Source organism: Populus alba, chromosome 5, assembly GCF_005239225.2.
Source record: "Populus alba chromosome 5, ASM523922v2, whole genome shotgun sequence".
NCBI lineage: Eukaryota > Viridiplantae > Streptophyta > Magnoliopsida > Malpighiales > Salicaceae > Populus > Populus alba.
This window is the reverse complement of record NC_133288.1, coordinates 16669820-16687276: the sequence shown is the minus strand read 5'-3', so window position 1 is coordinate 16687276 and position 17457 is coordinate 16669820. Positions and strand designations below refer to the sequence as shown.

The 17457-nt window shown below is 33.1% G+C and overlaps 1 protein-coding gene across 1 annotated transcript; it reads right to left on the bottom strand.

Annotated features, from left to right (window-relative positions):
- Positions 1 to 13201: 13201 nt before the first annotated feature.
- Positions 13202 to 14964, bottom strand: LOC118029373 (chalcone synthase). Its single transcript, XM_035033257.2, has 2 exons — positions 14608 to 14964; positions 13202 to 14299 (listed from the first exon to the last, which is right to left on the bottom strand). The coding sequence occupies exons 1-2, from the start codon at positions 14903 to 14905 to the stop codon at positions 13296 to 13298; spliced, it is 1302 nt and encodes a 433-aa protein (XP_034889148.1). The 5' UTR covers positions 14906 to 14964; the 3' UTR covers positions 13202 to 13295.
- Between the last annotated feature and the right edge of the window lie 2493 nt (positions 14965 to 17457).

The window sequence follows — 17457 nt, the reverse complement described above, 5'->3', positions numbered from 1 at the left end:
GAATGTTTTTAGTAGTGAGACGAGGGGTAATGAATAATCCTCTCAAATTATTTGACGAATCAGAAAATATTTAGCAAGCAAGTGGGTCACGATGGGCACCAAAAATGCTGAGTTGTGCAAACAAATTTGGAAATAGACTTATATGGGCCAACTCGAGTGGGCTAGAAAGCTAAACGACAAAGATGACTCAAATCAGATGGCAAGATCTCACCAACCAAGCAACAAGAAGACTATGAAGAAATGGGGGCCTATATTTCAAATCAAGTAAAGATGCATGCATATCATTTAACTTTGAGGCATTGGACACTGAGTTTTGCAAATTTCATATGAGAAAATTCCAACGAAATCCATCAAGTGGAAGGCCAACTTGAAATGGCCAAAGATCAAAATTGTTGTTGAAAATTTTTCATTTTTGAGAATTTTTCAATCTGGGCAGGCCGCCCATGATTAGGCCACCAGAAAAATCTCTGTATTTTTCTACCACCTTTCAGTTTCCACTCCTAAGGTAGTGCATTTTCTATCCTACCTCCATTCGAGCGCACCTTCAAGCCCTCGTCTTACATTCGAGCGCGCCTTCGAGCCCTCGACCATCAAAGGTATTGCATTTCCTATCCTACCTCTATTCGAGCGCGCCTTCAAGCCCTCGTCTTATCTCCATTCGAGCGCACCTTCGAGCCCTCGTCTGAGTTCTTTTCGAGCGCGCCTTCGAGCCCTCGACCATCAAAGGTAGTGCATTTTCTATCCTACCTCCATTCGAGCGCGCCTTCGAGCCCTCGTCTTACATTCGAGCGCGCCTTTGAGCCCTCGTCTTATTTATTTTCGAGCCCGCCTTCGAGCCCTCAACCATCAAAGGTAGTGCATTTTCTATCCTACCTCCATTCGAGCGAACCTTCGAGCCCTCGTCTTACATTCAAGCGTGCCTTCGAGCCCTCGTCTTATTTCTTTTCGAGCGCACCTTCGAGCCCTCGACCACCTGAGGTAGTGCATTTTCTATCCTACCTCCATTCGAGCGCGCCTTCAAGCCCTAGTCTTACATTCGAGCGCGCGTTCGAGCCCTCGACCATCTGAGGTAGTGCATTTCCTATCCTACCTCCATTCGAGCGCGTCTTCGAGCCCTCATCTTATCTCCATTCGAGCACGCCTTTGAGCCCTCGTCTTATTTATTTTTTAGCGTGCCTTTGAGCCCTCGACCATCAAAGGTAGTGCATTTTCTATCCAATCTCCATTCGAGCGTGCCTTCGAGCCCTCGTCTTATTAAAAAAAAATCCTTGTATTGTTCCACTGGGCAGGTAACCCATTACAATGTGACCATCTGGGCCGGTAACCCATTACAATATACCATCCTATACTGGGCAGGTAACCCATTACAATGTGACCATCTGGGCCGGTAACCCATTACAATATACCATCCTATACTGGGCAGGTAACCCATTACAATGTGACCATCTGGTCTGGTAACCCTTTACAATATACCAACTGGGCAGGTAACCCATTACAATATAACCATCTGGGTTGGTAACCCATTACAATATACCAACTGGGCAGGTAACTTATTACAATGTGACCAACTGGGCAGGTAACCCATTACAATATATCAACTGGGCAGGTAACCCATTACAATGTGACCATCTGAGCTGGTAACCCATTACAATATACCAACTGGGCCGGTAACCCATTATAATATACCATTCTATAATGGGCAGGTAACCCATTACAATGTGACCATTTGGGTCAATAACCCATTACAATATACCATCCTATACTGGGCAGGTAACCCATTACAATGTGACCATTTTGGTCGGTAACCCATTACAATATACCATCCTATACTGGGCAGGTAACCCATTACAATGTGACCATCTGGGTCGGTAACCCATTACAATATACCATCACAAAAAAAAAAATTCCTTGTATTTTCAATCATTGGGCAGGTCGCCTGGAACAATTCGACCACTCACGAAATTCTTCGCGTTTCTTTTATCATTGGGCAGGTTGCCTAAAACAATTTGATCCATTTAAAAAAAAAAAAACAAAACAAAAAAAACAAAACAAAAAAAATGGGTTGTCTTCCAAATGACTTGTTCTCTTTGTAAAGGTCATGTGTCAATTTACTGTTTTCTTCAAAGTTTTCAAAACTAAAAATAAAAAAGGCAAAAGTTCTTTCTGTATCTAATTTTCTTTATAAATTTACTACATAAAGCTAAAGAAAATGAAATATTTCAATATCTTTGCATCGTAAATATTATAAAGAGGGGGCAACTGTCATAACCCAATTTTTGAATAAATAATACAAAATCAATGATTAAAAACATATTTGAGAATGAGGTTAAAATAACACAAATTCAAAGTTTAGGGATGAAATTATCAGATTTGAGAATAAATTGATCAGAAATTGAAGAATTAATAAGTTTGGAAATTTACTTAAAATTTGGATTATTTTAATTAATGAAATTAGAAGAATTAATAAGTTTGTGGACTTAATTAAACTTTGATTTAATTAATTAAATAAATTCAGGGACTTAATTGAAATTTATCCAAAAGGGGAAAAATTGAAAGAAATTTTTATTTGTTTAGGGGTCTAATTGCGAAATTCCAGAGACAGGGGTCAAATTGAAAATTCCTATTTTTTGCCGAAACGGCACCGTTCCTAGAAACAGTCGTGCGTCTTCTCCATTCCCGCTTCAACAGGGAAGCTCCCGATTCAACAAGGGAGTTGATAATCCTCAACAAACTGATCTTGGACCACATCTCTTGCCCATGATCTCGGTGGTGGAGGCATAAACACATTCCTACAAAGATAGGACACCAGGGGAGGGTTTAGCTTGGCTATAAAAAGAAAGAAGAAAAACCCAAAAAGGGGGGGGGAAGGAGAGCAAAAACCCAGAAAAAATACGAAAGAGAAACCCAGAATTCCCAGAAAGCAAACAGAGCAATCAAAAACAGAACCAAAAATACACAGAACCCAGAAATAGAGCAAATCACAGTACAGAAATAGAGATAAAAACCCAAAAAAAGGATACAGAGAAAGGGAAAAGATGAGAGGAGAGTCACTAGATCGGCCGATGGTTTTCGTCCCTACAAGAAAAGGAACATCAGTATACCTAGATAATTGATCCCGCAATTGCTAGTCACTCCGCAGACACCCCTGCACAAAAGCTAAAACACTCAAAACAAAACACAGCAAGCCGGCATCATCTTTTCAGCGTTAAACCAGAGGGAACAATAGGAGAGAATCATCACCAACGTTGCAAGTATCTTCGGTTGCCAGAAGCAGGTATGATTTCATCCCTTTTTTTTTTGCATCTTCGTTTCAAAGAAATAATTTAAGTGTTATAAGAACACTGTGAAGGTAATTTAATTACCTTCACCAGCGTTTGTGCACGCGTGAACAAGTCATGCGTGCCTTTCAGTTTTTTTTGCCAGGTCACTGGATCTGGCTGGGCCTGGCCCAGCCCCTATGGGTTGAGCTGAGCCCAGCCACCAATGTACATATGCTGGGCTGGGTCCAGCCCAGCCCCAAAAAGATTATATATGCTGGGCTGGGTCTAGCCCGGCTCAACCATAAAAAAAAAAACAGAAAAATAAAAAAAAGAGGCAGAGAAAAAAAAAAATGTGTATGCATAAATAAAAATAATGTAAATTTATTGGTTTATTCACTAACGCTAGAGTTAGGAATAAAAATACCGGTTTAAATTTATATTATTTTTATTCGTTTATTCAATTTTATTTAGCTAGAAAAAATAAGAAATATGTGCATAAAAAAAATAAATGTATTATTATTTATTTATTCACTTGCGCCAGAGTCGGGAATAAAAAAATAATAATATTGATTTAAATTTATTTTTATAGCTACGTAATATTTACCAACGCCAGAGTTGGAAATATTCGTAGTTAAATATTCACCGGCGCCAGAGTCAGGAATATTATAAGCAAATTTTCATAACATAAATTAATAAGACATTTAGTAATTTAAGACGAAACCAGCAATACAGCCTGCCTCAGGCAGGACGTTTAAGGGGTGATAATATCTTCTCTTTTATGTAACCAGTTCCGAACCATAGAATCTCTGTTGACCAGTTAGGTTCCTAGTGACCGTAATACTAGGTGGCGACTCCTTAAACAAGAATATACACATTAAAGAACAGGATGCCAGAAATCCATTCTTTCCAAATATTTTAAATAATTTTTAAGGCCGCCGCGATGTCGGGTGCGACAATCATTATACTTTTTAGATTTCATTTTTTTATTGTAAGTGATTAAATATTTATATTAAATATTTTATATATATTAGATAAACCTGAAAAAAAAATTAATTCATTAATAAATTATGTATTTTAATATATATTCATTAATATTTTATATATTTTAAGGTGGCACAGGTCTCGCCTATGCATCTTAAGATAGTGCATGGCTTCCATGCGCCTCTCTTATCAGTCACTGTCTTATTTGTTCATAAATAAGTTTGTGTTTGGTGAGAATTTAAAAAGAACTCTAAGAAATGTAGTGTTGTGGAAAAAACCAGCAGATCAGGCGAACAACCTGTGGCAGTTGGAACATCTGAAAGCAGACATATTTGTGAACTTGCACTGCTTTGTCTTACTTCTTGTCAGTGACTGACTGATAAACAAATAATTCTCTTTTTTATTAGCGTAATTTCTTTTATTATTTTAGATAACAGATCACTCCATAGCTATGGAGATTCATCGTTTCTTAAATTGTGTCGAAGGAAAATTCTTACGAGATTGAACTTTAACAACACTATATATATTGTTCATGAGGAACAATATTTTGTTCCATTATTATTTATTATGCTAACAATTTACTAATTCCTTTACTATTTGGAGCGTCTCATATTCCAACACAAAGAGATATGTAAGAATGAATTCCATTTGAAAATAAAATAAAAATCAATATATATATATATATATATATGTAAGAATGAATTCCATTTGAAAATAAAATAAAAATCAATATATATATATATTTATATTTATATTTATATATATGTTTCTTACTGAGCTCATGGGATTAACTTGCCATCCAACTTAAAACTTCGGGTGTCTTCTTAGTAAATAATAAGCAAAGCAATCAGATCTGTAATTGGTTTAATTTTGTATATACGCCAATGTTACTAAGCATGTTTTGAAGATGATGGTGAAAGCACTAATCCTACATTTTTCTTTGAGACAAAATATTTCAAATTCAGGAAGTAAGATATACATATGGCTGGTTTTTCTTTCCTTACAGTTTTTCAAGTATTTGGGCTGGTATTTGTTGATGTATAGTGATTTTGAAGGCGAACTTCTTGTTTAATCTATCTCATCTTGATTTTTCATCATGGCCGGAGAGAGAGAGAGAGATTGTTGAAATAGAGGAGGATTATTTTAAATGAATAGTTTCAATTTAATTACTAAGTATTTTTAAAAATTAAACAAGATACATGCATGAGAAAAAGAAATTGAGAGGCAGAGAGCAAGTTGGAGATAGAATATATATATATATATTGAAATAAAGAAAATTGTTGTACATGGGTTGGTGACTCTACAATTATAATTAACCACACCTTCACTCATTTAATTTTTATAAAATAAACAAAATACCCTAATTAATATTTAATTATCTTTTTCTTGTTTCTCCCGTTGTTATTTTGGAAAAAACAATGAATTAGTGGGAATGTATGGAGTGCGGATACAGTTTCTTGGAGTCCAACAGTACTGTCTAATTGTATAATAGCCTTCCACGTGGATTGATAATGTCGAGGCTTTCTTCCTCTTTAATGGGTGCTTAGGCAGATTTTAGGCTGTTCATCACATACGTCATGCAATTAATCAATGATTTTACTAGCAAGGGAAAATAGAGGAAAACAAGCAAGTGTAATTTAAAGTAGAGAGAAGGCAAATGATGTCACTGTGTCTCCCTAAAATACGAGTGACATACAATGTAGGCTAGTAGAAAACGAAAGAGAAGGCTACGATGGCTACCTAATTGTCTTATTAAAAGAGAATCAACTCATATTTTATGTCTAATTGATTTAAAAAAAAAAAAAAAAACAATTATGTGATTTTGCTGGTACCGTAAGCATATGTAGGGGAGTTTTCTATGGTGATGAAAGAGTGACTTTATTGCTAAAAAACTTGCAAATTGGAAGATTTTAATCATAGATTGGAGACCAAGCGGGAAGGTTGTTGATAGGGTTGTCTTCTTTCCTCTGTGTGATGAGAAATCTTTTTTCTTGGAAGATTAGGGCATACTGATTGCATACTAATTTGGTTTGGCTGTTCTTCAAGGAGTTCAAATCCAATCCAAAAGAGTTGTTGTTTGAGGAGATGCTGGTCATTTTAAATGTTTAGGCCAATTATTTTAAGCCCAAAAAAGAAGAAGAACAAGCTGTTCGAAAGGGATAAAGAAATGCAAAGGACAAGTTTCTTCTTTCTGCCTATCTTTTACATCAGAATTATTAATTGACTTAGACAATAAGATTTCAGTTGTTGAGCCATTGGACCAATCAATAATACAGCAAGTGGTCAATGAACAGCAACTCAACTAGCATATGAAAAGACCGATTAAAATAGTAAAAATTATATTTTAAAATCTTATCTAATCACTTAAATTATTGAATAAAAATTGCTCTTTTCACATGAATAAAAAACAATAAGACTACATGGGAGGTAGCTAGCATAATTTTAGAATGAAAAAAGGGGGAGAAATTGCACGAGTACTTTTAACTCGATTGGAATTGTAATTTGAAGTTTGTGTGGTGTCAATTAACTTTTGGGTATACTTTGGGCCCATATTTACTCCAATATTTCATTCTATGTATAAACTTTGAAAGCTTCTTTCAATGATAATGTTGTGCGTGCATGTCCTAGAAATGTTGGCCGCTTCCCTATATTTGTTTTGATGGGTCTAGCTCGATATATAGGAATTTAAAACGAAAGTGTTAGGAGTGAGAGAAATAGACGGCTTTCCTTAGTTTTTGGTGGCAATTTCTGTAATACATGCAGATGGATACCAATTGAAACCTATAGGGTTAAAATTAAGAACTTTAAACATAAGGAGTTCAAATGGTGCGTTAGGGAAAATAGAGGGACCAAGATGAACTCTACCCTAAACCTTTGCTTTCCTAGGTCTAGCCCAATGAGTCTTGCTCTTGAAATTTCAAATTTAAGCCCAATACATTAAATTGGATTTCAATGGAGTTTGGTTCACAGATCCAAGCCTAATTAATTATACCAAGATGGCATAGCTGATCAGAAGCTGCTTCCAGGAATCGAGAAGAGGTTTCATCCCCCGGCATATAGAAGGGGAGAGGGGAGTACAGAATTCCATACTATTTACTCTAACATGATTTGATGTGAAACTTTCTAGTGAAATCTCAGGTTTTAATTTATGGTATTTTTATTCGGAGAAATTTCCTTATTTTTTCTTTTTTATAAATTATAAAATTTTATTGATCTAAAGAAATTAAATAGAATGCTAGCCCTATTACAACAACGTAGTTACACTTCAAATCATAGTTTTGAAACTTGGTTTGGCCTAGTGGGTCGACCCAGGATCTTGAGCTGTAACTGGGTCGAGTTAAAAAAAAATAGGATAAGAAAAAACATGGTGTGATCCGGTTGACCCGATGAATTGATCCGGTGACCCGGCAAGACCCAGTCAAAAACCCAATTATAACCCTTTGACTTCTTTTTTTTTAACCAAAACAACATTGTTTTGATTTTTTAAAAAAATTGACCCGGCCGACCCGGTCAAAACCTGGAACCTAGATCTTGGCCCGGACCGGATTTGAAAACTATGCTTCAAATATATAATTAGAAATCTAAGAACATATATAAAAACACCAATTTTGACAAATTTCATGATAATGAAAGTGAGAGACAACTCTTTAAAGAAAACAGAACTACATAATCTGTATCTGACCACTTCGATAACCTAATCAGCCACTTCAATATGAGAGTGAGAAACATTAGTGCGCAATCTATTGTTTCTTTATTTCCAGATAGCATTAACAATAGCACACCAGGCCAATCTAAGTAAAGTAGAGCCAAATTTCTTCTTTTGTAAATGTATAACAGCTCATTGGAATTCAACATTCCAGCTATCAACATTCTTGAAGATCCCAGAAATATGCATACTTTTCCTCTAGACTTTGGAAAAGTAACAACCAATGAAGGGATGATTTCTATCTTCGCAAGCCACACCATAAAACAAGCAATCTGTATTGATATTTCTCCCCATAGTAGCTTGCCTAGAGACTTGGTACGCAGACAATTAAGAATTGCAATCCCAGCAATAAACCCATGCATGGGAATATTAAGATACCCTTGATAGGTTTATACCACTGAACTCTTATACCCTCAGAAATTCTTCCATAAACACAATCTTCTAGAAACCGTATGTACAAATCATTATGGATCCATCAAGTAAAGCTCACCTAACGTTATACATGAGGGTTTCTTTTTCTCGTGATTCAAGTTTAGATATGGGACGTCATCCTTCTCAAAAGACTCAGCCTAACTATTGACTAATTTTAGACTTCAAGGAGAACGTAAAGGGAGGGAGAAATATAAAAAAGCCACCACTTTTGAGTAAACCTGCAACAAAACCAGTCAAAACACCCATTACTAAAAATTTATTATTACCTATTCATACTCATACAGAGATGAATACTATCCACTCATAAATCTCAAATTATTCATTTTCTAAACCACAAAATACACAAAATTTGAGATTGTGTATTTACAATGTCTTAGGCATGTACTTCATCTTATACTAGTTTGGAAAGGTGTTAAATATAACATTGTTGTCGAGAATATGATTATGATGCACAAGCTATGATGGATGTGATATGAGGTAAAAATTGTTGAAAACCAATGCCATGTATAAGAAGGCTGTTGATACGCATTGTTGTGCTAAAATATTCAAGGAAAGAGATAAGTGCTTTTATTTTTTAAGGAGAGATTCTCAGTAGGGTTGTATAGGAATTTGTAGCATATGAAATATGTTTCTTATACCCATAATAGAGAGTAGAGCATGAGAAAAAAAAAATTTATAATTTATAATTTGGTTTACTTTCAATAATAATTCACTCTCCCCAAATTCATTTTGAAATTGACTTATTCGGTTGACCAATTGTTGAGTTTAGGCTCCTCTGTGACTAGAATATCTTGACGTGTATCAAGAGACGGAGCATCATAAGAACCTATACTCGGGTTCCTGTCAAGTATTTCTTCGGTGAGCAGCAAGTGACATTTCCTAGATCATTAATTTCTAATTTGTTTGCATGACATATTAGTAAGCAATTAATGAAAGCCAAAGTAAACTTGCATGCTTTGCTAATTCATGAAATGGAAAAGATTTATTGATCTTTCTTCTCTTAGAATCTAAAAATAACAAACATTGAGGTAACCACTGTAATACTCTGTGCTTCAAAATCTAATTTGGAATGACCACATGTGTGGTTTAGGATCAGAATGTTTTTTAAATTCTAATTTTGATTATTTCATAATTTCCGACCTCCTCCCTTATCATATTCAGGTTGATGAATGCTCAAAATTATAAAAAAAGTTCTAAACAAATCATAAATTTTAGTGAACATAGAGATAATTGAGAAAGAGAAAAGGGACTAACATCAATATTTCTAACCTTTTTCCCAAGTGACTAAAGGATATAATTAAAATCTTGTAGTAGTAAAACTGGTTATTAAATATAATTTCGACTAATTTAGTTGTGTATTAGTTGTTTTATTATTCATAGATCCACCCAAGATGAATGAACCATCTTTGGGCATTATCCTGGTTTAATGACGAATGGGTAATACTACTAGAAGATTGAATAAACGGAAACACCGATATATTTTTTTCATCGATATATTGTGGTGATATTTACCAACTGAATTTTTTCATTGCTAACTCCATCGGTAAACATTGACGGAAATATATTGTTGGTATATACCGAGGGAATCATAATCGAAAAAGAAGGAATTAAAACAAAGTCAAAAAATGAGATGACATTTCATTTATACCGGTAGAATTACCGACGGTATTAATACTATTGGTAAAATCCATTCGTAAACTTGTTGATAAATTGTTCACTTATTATTGGCACTATTCATCATGTCGATATAAAGGGTATCACCGACAGATTAATTCCGTTGGTTTTTTCAGAGAACTCTGGAACTATTCACTTCTCAATTATACTGTTAATTATTGTTCTTTATAGGTGAAATTACAACGGATTAAAAAGACATTGGTGATATTCGGGGGGGTTTCTAAAAATTTTCAATTAAATCAAAAATTTAAATTAAATATTACAGATAGAATCACCGACGGATTGAAATATCATCGATAATATTTGGGGGGGTTTCTAAAAAAATTTGATTAAATTAAATATTACAAACAAAATCACTGATGATTAAAAAATATTAATATTTAATTATTTATCAGTAAACTACCCAAATAAAAAGACTAGAATCCCTCATTTCACAACAAACACTCTTCTTCTTCTTCTTCTTCTTCTTCTTCTTATGTAAAAAACATCAACATCCTTTTCTTTTCTTTCTCTTCTCTTCTCTTCTCTTCTCTTCTCAACTCCTTCACGCACAAATATGTCTTCTCCTCTTTTTCTTCTCTTCTCTTCTCCGTTTTTTTAATTAACATACTTCTTCTCTTTTCAGCTTCACTCGCAATTACATTAAGTTAAGATTTTTTTTTTCTTTCTTATGCTTTTTTTTCATTATATTTTTTTTATTTTTTATTTTTTTTTGTTCTTAATAATTGTATGATTTGTTTTTATACGAGATCAATTTTGTTGGATTTTGTTGTTCAATTTCAATTAAGTTATTTTATTTGTTGCTAGATTATGGGTTCTGAAATAGGTTTTCTAGGTTAGGTGAAAATTATTTTTAGTTAATTTATTTATTTGTTGTTGTTTATTTATTTGTGTTATTTATTTGTTCCATATTTATTTGAGTTGATTTTCTTCTTCTATTTTCCAAGTAACTCAATTCCTGAGTATTATGGAGTGTTGATTTACAATATTTTAATTGTTTTCTAGTTCTGTTAAATAGATTTTTTTTCGAATAGTTTTAAATAATTACCAATTGATTAATTTTGTCAGTATATTCCAGAGAGTTAGAAAAACATTACTGCAAATTCTATTATGCCATTGTTTAATCATCGACGGAACTATATACGGTATTTCTGTCGTTTATTTAACAGGCTTCTCAAGGGAAATACCAACAGATTGAAGCGGATAAAAACAATTTTGGCGTGTTTTTCCAGTCAGTAAATCTATTGGTAATAAATATTTTTATTACCGATGAACTTACTGATAGATCAAAATTACCGATGAGAGTTTTACAGATGGAGCATTTTTGTCTGTGAGCTCGTCGGTAAATTCATTGCCGATAGAATGATAGTATAAATTATGTTGAGAAATCTAAGAATTTTGGTAGTGTAATAAATTAATTAATACTTGACTTCATTGTGTTAAAAAAATGTTTCTAAAATATATTTCCTTTAATGAAATTGTGTATTAGTTATTTTATTATTTACATATCCACCTAGGATAAATGAACACCATTGCGCATTATCCTATATTTATAATGACTGAGTGATAACTTGATTAATAAATGTCCTTATCGTGTTCAAAATGTTTTCAAAGATATCATGGTTTTCCTTATAATTTTATCTAAAAATAAAAAAATACAATAAAAAAGTTTTCTTTTCTTGTGAATTTGAACCGTTGGATTCAAGGGTGCCTCAATAATACCGTTTCAGGCTACTTTTCCAGCTTTTCAATCAACTGCCTTCAAAAGGCAAAGTCATTTACAATGGCAATATTTTTTTTATTATAAAAATGTAAATATTTTGTGAACCTTAATATTAATCCTTAATTATAATATTATCTGTAAATATTTATTTGTTGTTTGAATTTGACTTCTCTATGTTTATGTTGATATGTATGTTAGATTTATGCTTGTGTATTTTTTTTTACACCTTTCTTTGATGATGCAAATGACATTGGGTAAGATAAATGTAATTTCACGTAAAATCATTGAGTGTGAGCGGTGGTTATCAGTACATTTCTATGAATTTAATATTGAATAAGTTTATGTCTATTAATTGTTTATTATTTTTTCGGGTCAAATGCATGCATTTCAAAAGTAAGGATCGAGTCTTGTTATCATGCCTATGGGTATGATCTATATTGGCCAATGATTTTTGTTTTTAAACTTTGAACCAAAATCTTTATATATATGGTAAAACTATCCTAGGAAAACTGATGAGATTAGAAAGAATCAACATCATAGCAATTATAAAGCAAACTAAACACCAAGTAGTTTATCTTAGGTTAGGCATACTAGAGGTGATAAAACCTTCTCTTTACACAACCAGTCCCTTGCCTTAGAATCTCTAAAAGAGCAATTAGGTTTTCTAATGACTATAATATGAGATGACGACTCCTTTATTCACAAAACTAAGACCCGGACATGAATCCCCGCTCCCGGGAAAGGTCGCCGTGACGCCGCGCTCTGTGTGAGGGGTGCGACAATTATCATTAGTGGTCATATTAATCAACCACTATTGACAATAGCGGTTGTGAACCGACACTATACAACCGCTAATAACAATAGTTATACAGGCACTATACAATCGCTAATAACAATTATGTCAAACCTAATGAAATATGGATTTAATAGGTCTGACAAACATGTCGGATCCAAAATACTTGGGTTTGGCAATCAACATAATACAAGGCAAACATGGGTTTGGAAATTATTATTTTCATGAAACTTATATTATTATTGAAAATAAAAATCATAGTATTATTTTTCTGTGTTTGTGTTTGCAAGACTTGCTGGTATTTTCTTTTATCTTAATCATTGTTTCTGGAACCCTCATTTTTAAAGGAGGAACTTGTTGGATCTTGGAGGATAGTCTTTTATTGAGAAAATATCATTAAAAATAATATTTGTATCCTATTATTTTATTTACAACAAAATAATGATACAAAAAGGCATTTCTTTAATTAAAAAGTTTTACCCTATTAATGTGATTTCTTAATGGACTGAACCTCTTATTTTATTGAAATACTTCATCTCTGAATTTATGAAAGTAGATAGCAGTGTGGTATTGCACAAGCACAGGCACTCATCAAAACCCACTGAAATGGCGATAAACAAGGTTTTCTCACTTAATTAACACAATCAAGCATCTGTGACTTATTTTCTGTGACTTATTTTTAATTATTAAGCGACACCATTATGAGCACAAAGCATTAGACAGGACTCAGCGGCCTTCTGCTAAAGGAACACTGTGCAGTACAACTATGTCCACGGTGATGCCTGCCCCTAATCCAATCAGCACACCCCACTCCATCCCCTCTCCGGTCGTGGTCTTTCTTTTCTCTAACGATCTTCTCCTGATCTCATCTAGAATGAAGAACACAGTTGGGCCACCCATGTTTCCAAACTCGCTCAGCACATGTCTAGTTGCTGACAATTTTTCTTGTTCCAGACCAACTTCAGCTTCAATCAAATTCAGAATTGCTGCACCACTCGGTTGTACAATCCAAAACAGTGAGTTCCAGTCACTAACACCAATTGGACCAAATGCTTCAACCAAGCACTTTCCAATATTTCGAGAGATCAACTCGGGCACATTCCTCGAAAAGTGAACAGTTAGACCCACTTCACGCAGGTGTCCTTTGATTCCATCATTTGAATCAGGAATAATTGTCTGTGATGCAGACAGAATCTGGAACAATGGTCGTTCAACTGACATGTCAGGATCAGCACCAATGATCAAAGCAGATGCACCTTCACCGGTAATTGCTTGGGCTACCAGACAAGACAAGTTGTCATTAGAAGGCCCCCGGAAAGTACCCACAGTGAGATCCGAAGACACAACAAGAACACGAGCACCAGCATTGTTTTCTGCAAAATCCTTGGCAATGCGAAGGGTTGCTGCACCAATGTTACAGCCCTGATGATACAGCATGATTCTCTTGATGGATGGTTCGAGTCCAAGGAGCCTGGTAAGTTGATAATCTGCTCCTGGCATATCTATGCCAGCAAGTGCAGAGAATATGAGGTGTGTGATGTTGGATTTAGGTCGCCCCCACTCTTCAATAGCTTTTAGTGCTGCTTCCATTCCAAGTTTGGGTACCTCTGTAACTAGCACGTCTTGGCGCACATCGAGAGATGGATCATCATAGGTACACATGGTTGGGTTCTTGTTGAGGATTTCTTCAGTGAGGTGGAAGTGACGTTTCCTTACTTCTGATTTCTCACCTGTAAGCATATCACATTAGTAGCCATTTGATGATGTACCCCCCACATTTATGGAAGATAGAATCAGCAAGTTTAGAACCCTAGCAAGCTGGTATCCGAAAACAGCATGCACGTAATCTGTTTAGATCTTACGGTCATATTATTGTTAAAGATCAGCAAGCAGTCAGGTCAAAACAACCTGTCACTGTAAAAGCTGGAAAAAAAAATGGACAAGTCAACCACAAACATTCACTTGTAAGAGCTGCAAGCTCCCCTGCATTTCTTGCTCGATCATAATATGCTCAGTTTCCATCACATTAATCACTTACATAAGCGCTTGAACTTGCCCTTCAAGTCAGTCATGTGCTCGCTCCCGGTGACTCGGAAATAATAATCCGGGTAGTCATCCTGGTAGATAAAATTAGCTGGATTTGCAGTGCCAATGGCTAGAATTGTGGCTGTTCTTTGTGCTGCTTGAGCACCTTGGGATGTCTGATCTGAAGCCATCATCCAACACTTGATTTGTGTGAGTTTGCTCAAGCTCAAAGGGTAAATAGAATAGGCGTTATGCATTGAATTTAAGGACCCGTTTGACATGCAAGTACAACTGCCATTCAAGCGTGTCATGCTCAGTTAAATGGTCTGAATCCAGAAGCGTGGGACAAGACAATCTCCATGCTTCGGACAAAAAGATTGACAAGTCACCTCTTTTAATGAGCTGTTGCGATAATTTGCCTCCTGCTGCAAGCAAGGAGTGGCTGCCTGCCTGGTGTCTGGATAATTTTCTTATCTTCTCCCAGCATGATTGGATGACTTTCTCTCAAAAACTGAAATCTAATCTTCAGAAATTAATTAATAGTGTACAGAATACGAAGATCACCTGTTTCAGAACAGTCTTTAAGAACTGACGGCCTCAAGTCAATGCGTTTTTATTTATATATTTTTAAAAATTTTGATTTTTTTATTTTAAATTAATAATTTTTTGGTATTTTTGATGTTGTGATGTTAAAAATAATTTTTTTTTTTAAATAATATTTTAATATATTTTCAAATAAAAAGCACTTACAAAAACAACCACAATCATACTTTCAAACACCAGCTGAGTCTAGTAGTGATAAAATATTTTTGGTTTAAAAATATATTAAAATAATATTTTTATTTTACAAAAATTATTTTAATATTAGTACATAAAAATAATCTAAAAATAAAAAAAAAATAAATATTTTTTGAGAACATTTTAAAAAAAAAATAAACATACCCTCGCCTATTTGTGTTTGCGTTTCAAAAGCGTTTTTGAAAAAATATGAATATTTTTTATTTTTTTATTAACTTTAAATTAATATATTTTTAATATTTTCAAATTATTTTGATATGCTTATGTCAAAATTATTTTTTAAAAAAAAAAAAAATCATTGACATGCATTTTAACATAAAAAATTTATTTTGAAAAATAATCACAACCACACTACTAAATAATATCGTCTGTGTCTCTTATATGTGAGTTTACCTTACTAATGTTTTTTCATTCCATCTAAAATCAACTTCATGCTATTACTCAAGATATTGTACGGGACATCACACATCAGCGCAGATGATTTACAACTCTTTAATTTCCTAACAACTTTTTTATTTTTTTAATTATTGTAATAGCTCTTTTAATTTCTAATTTATTTTATGTTTAATTGTTATATGTTAGCAGTCTATATATATCATACCACTCTTACAGTGAAAGCATGCTGGAAAAAAAAAACATAGTATTATTTTTCTATGTTTACGAGACTTGTTGATATTTTCTTTCTATTTTGATTGTTGTTTTTGTAACTCTCATTTTTAGAGGAGAAACTTGTTGGGTTTTAAATAATAACCTTGTGTTGAGAAAATATCATTAAGAATAATATAGGTACACACACCTCATGTTATATTTATTTTTGTTACTTGCATCTAATTTTGCAAAAAAAATGATGATACAAAAAGGCATTTTTTAATTAAAAAAGTTTTATCCTATTAATGTGCCTTTTTATCCTATTAATGTCATTTCTTTATTGGCAATTTTTTTATAAAACAATTATCAGAATCATAGAAGCAAAATTTAATTTAATAAAAAATAATATATTTATTTTTATGTCGTGGATGTATTAAAAAAAAAATACAGAACTAAACCTTTTGGATTCTATTTTTTCTGTAATCATGCAGTAATAAAACAAATTGTGCAAAAAATGCAGAAAAACAATTAAGAAAAAAAAAAACTACAAATCACAAAGGGCTGTAAAAAAATGCCGGATAGTTTTATAAGAAAAATATTTTTTTTATTCTTAAACTATTTAAAATTTATTTATTTTCATGAAACTTAATTAGAAAAAAAAAATCATTATGGCCGAATATACAGAGGCCAAGCACGTCTAGCTCATTTAAAGAAAAGGCCAAAATCACGGGTCAAGCTCAAGTGCGTGGCTTTTTTATATGGCAAAAGAAGTGAACAAAATGTTATCAACCCTTTTTTAAAAAATAAAATAAAAGGAGACGATGCATTTGTCTACATACCCAGTTTTCTACTTGATGGTAAGAAAATCAAGCTAAGATTTTTTAGATCTAAAATTTTATTTTTTCATTTATTTTTATTTAATAAATATTTTTATTGTGTCAATAAAATATCTCTCAACTTAAAATACATTTAAATTATTTCAAAATACAAATTTAAATTGGAAAATAACTTCTCTAGTAATCTTAATTTACTTTTCACAGAATGATGAATATTTAGAAAATCTCAATGGAACTCTTTTTGTTGAAAACTTTATTGATATCAAAATTGATTTTATAAAAAAAAAATATAATCAACTGATAAATTTCTCTTTTCTATGTTGTTCTGCTATGAGTTTGTTTTCTCTTCTTTTAAAAGCATGGACTAAAAATGAGTAAAACAGACTTTCAAATCAAAATTAAAATTTTAAAAAACTAAATTAAATGAAGTAGATGAGAAAATAAAACAGAGGGATTGAAAAGTACTTTCTTAAATTCAAGATTGGTCATGCATTTTATCTGTATTTTATATTGTGGTCTTCTCTTTTTTAATTTTGTATTTTTACCATAATTTAAAAAATTTTATCACTTAGAATTAAATCAAAAAAATATTTAATTAAAAAGAAATATGTACCAACAAGAAAAGAAAAGAAAAAGACGGG

What these genes read in the sequence shown, in the direction of transcription:
- LOC118029373 (XM_035033257.2), bottom strand. Translation starts at nt 14,905, where the DNA reads ATGACACGCTTGAATGGCAGTTGTACTTGCATGTCAAACGGGTCCTTA. An exon ending in GGGCAAGTTCAAGCGCTTAT is followed by an intron (nt 14,300 to 14,607) that starts GTAAGTGATTAA and finishes ATATGCTTACAG; the next exon opens with GTGAGAAATCAGAAGTAAGG.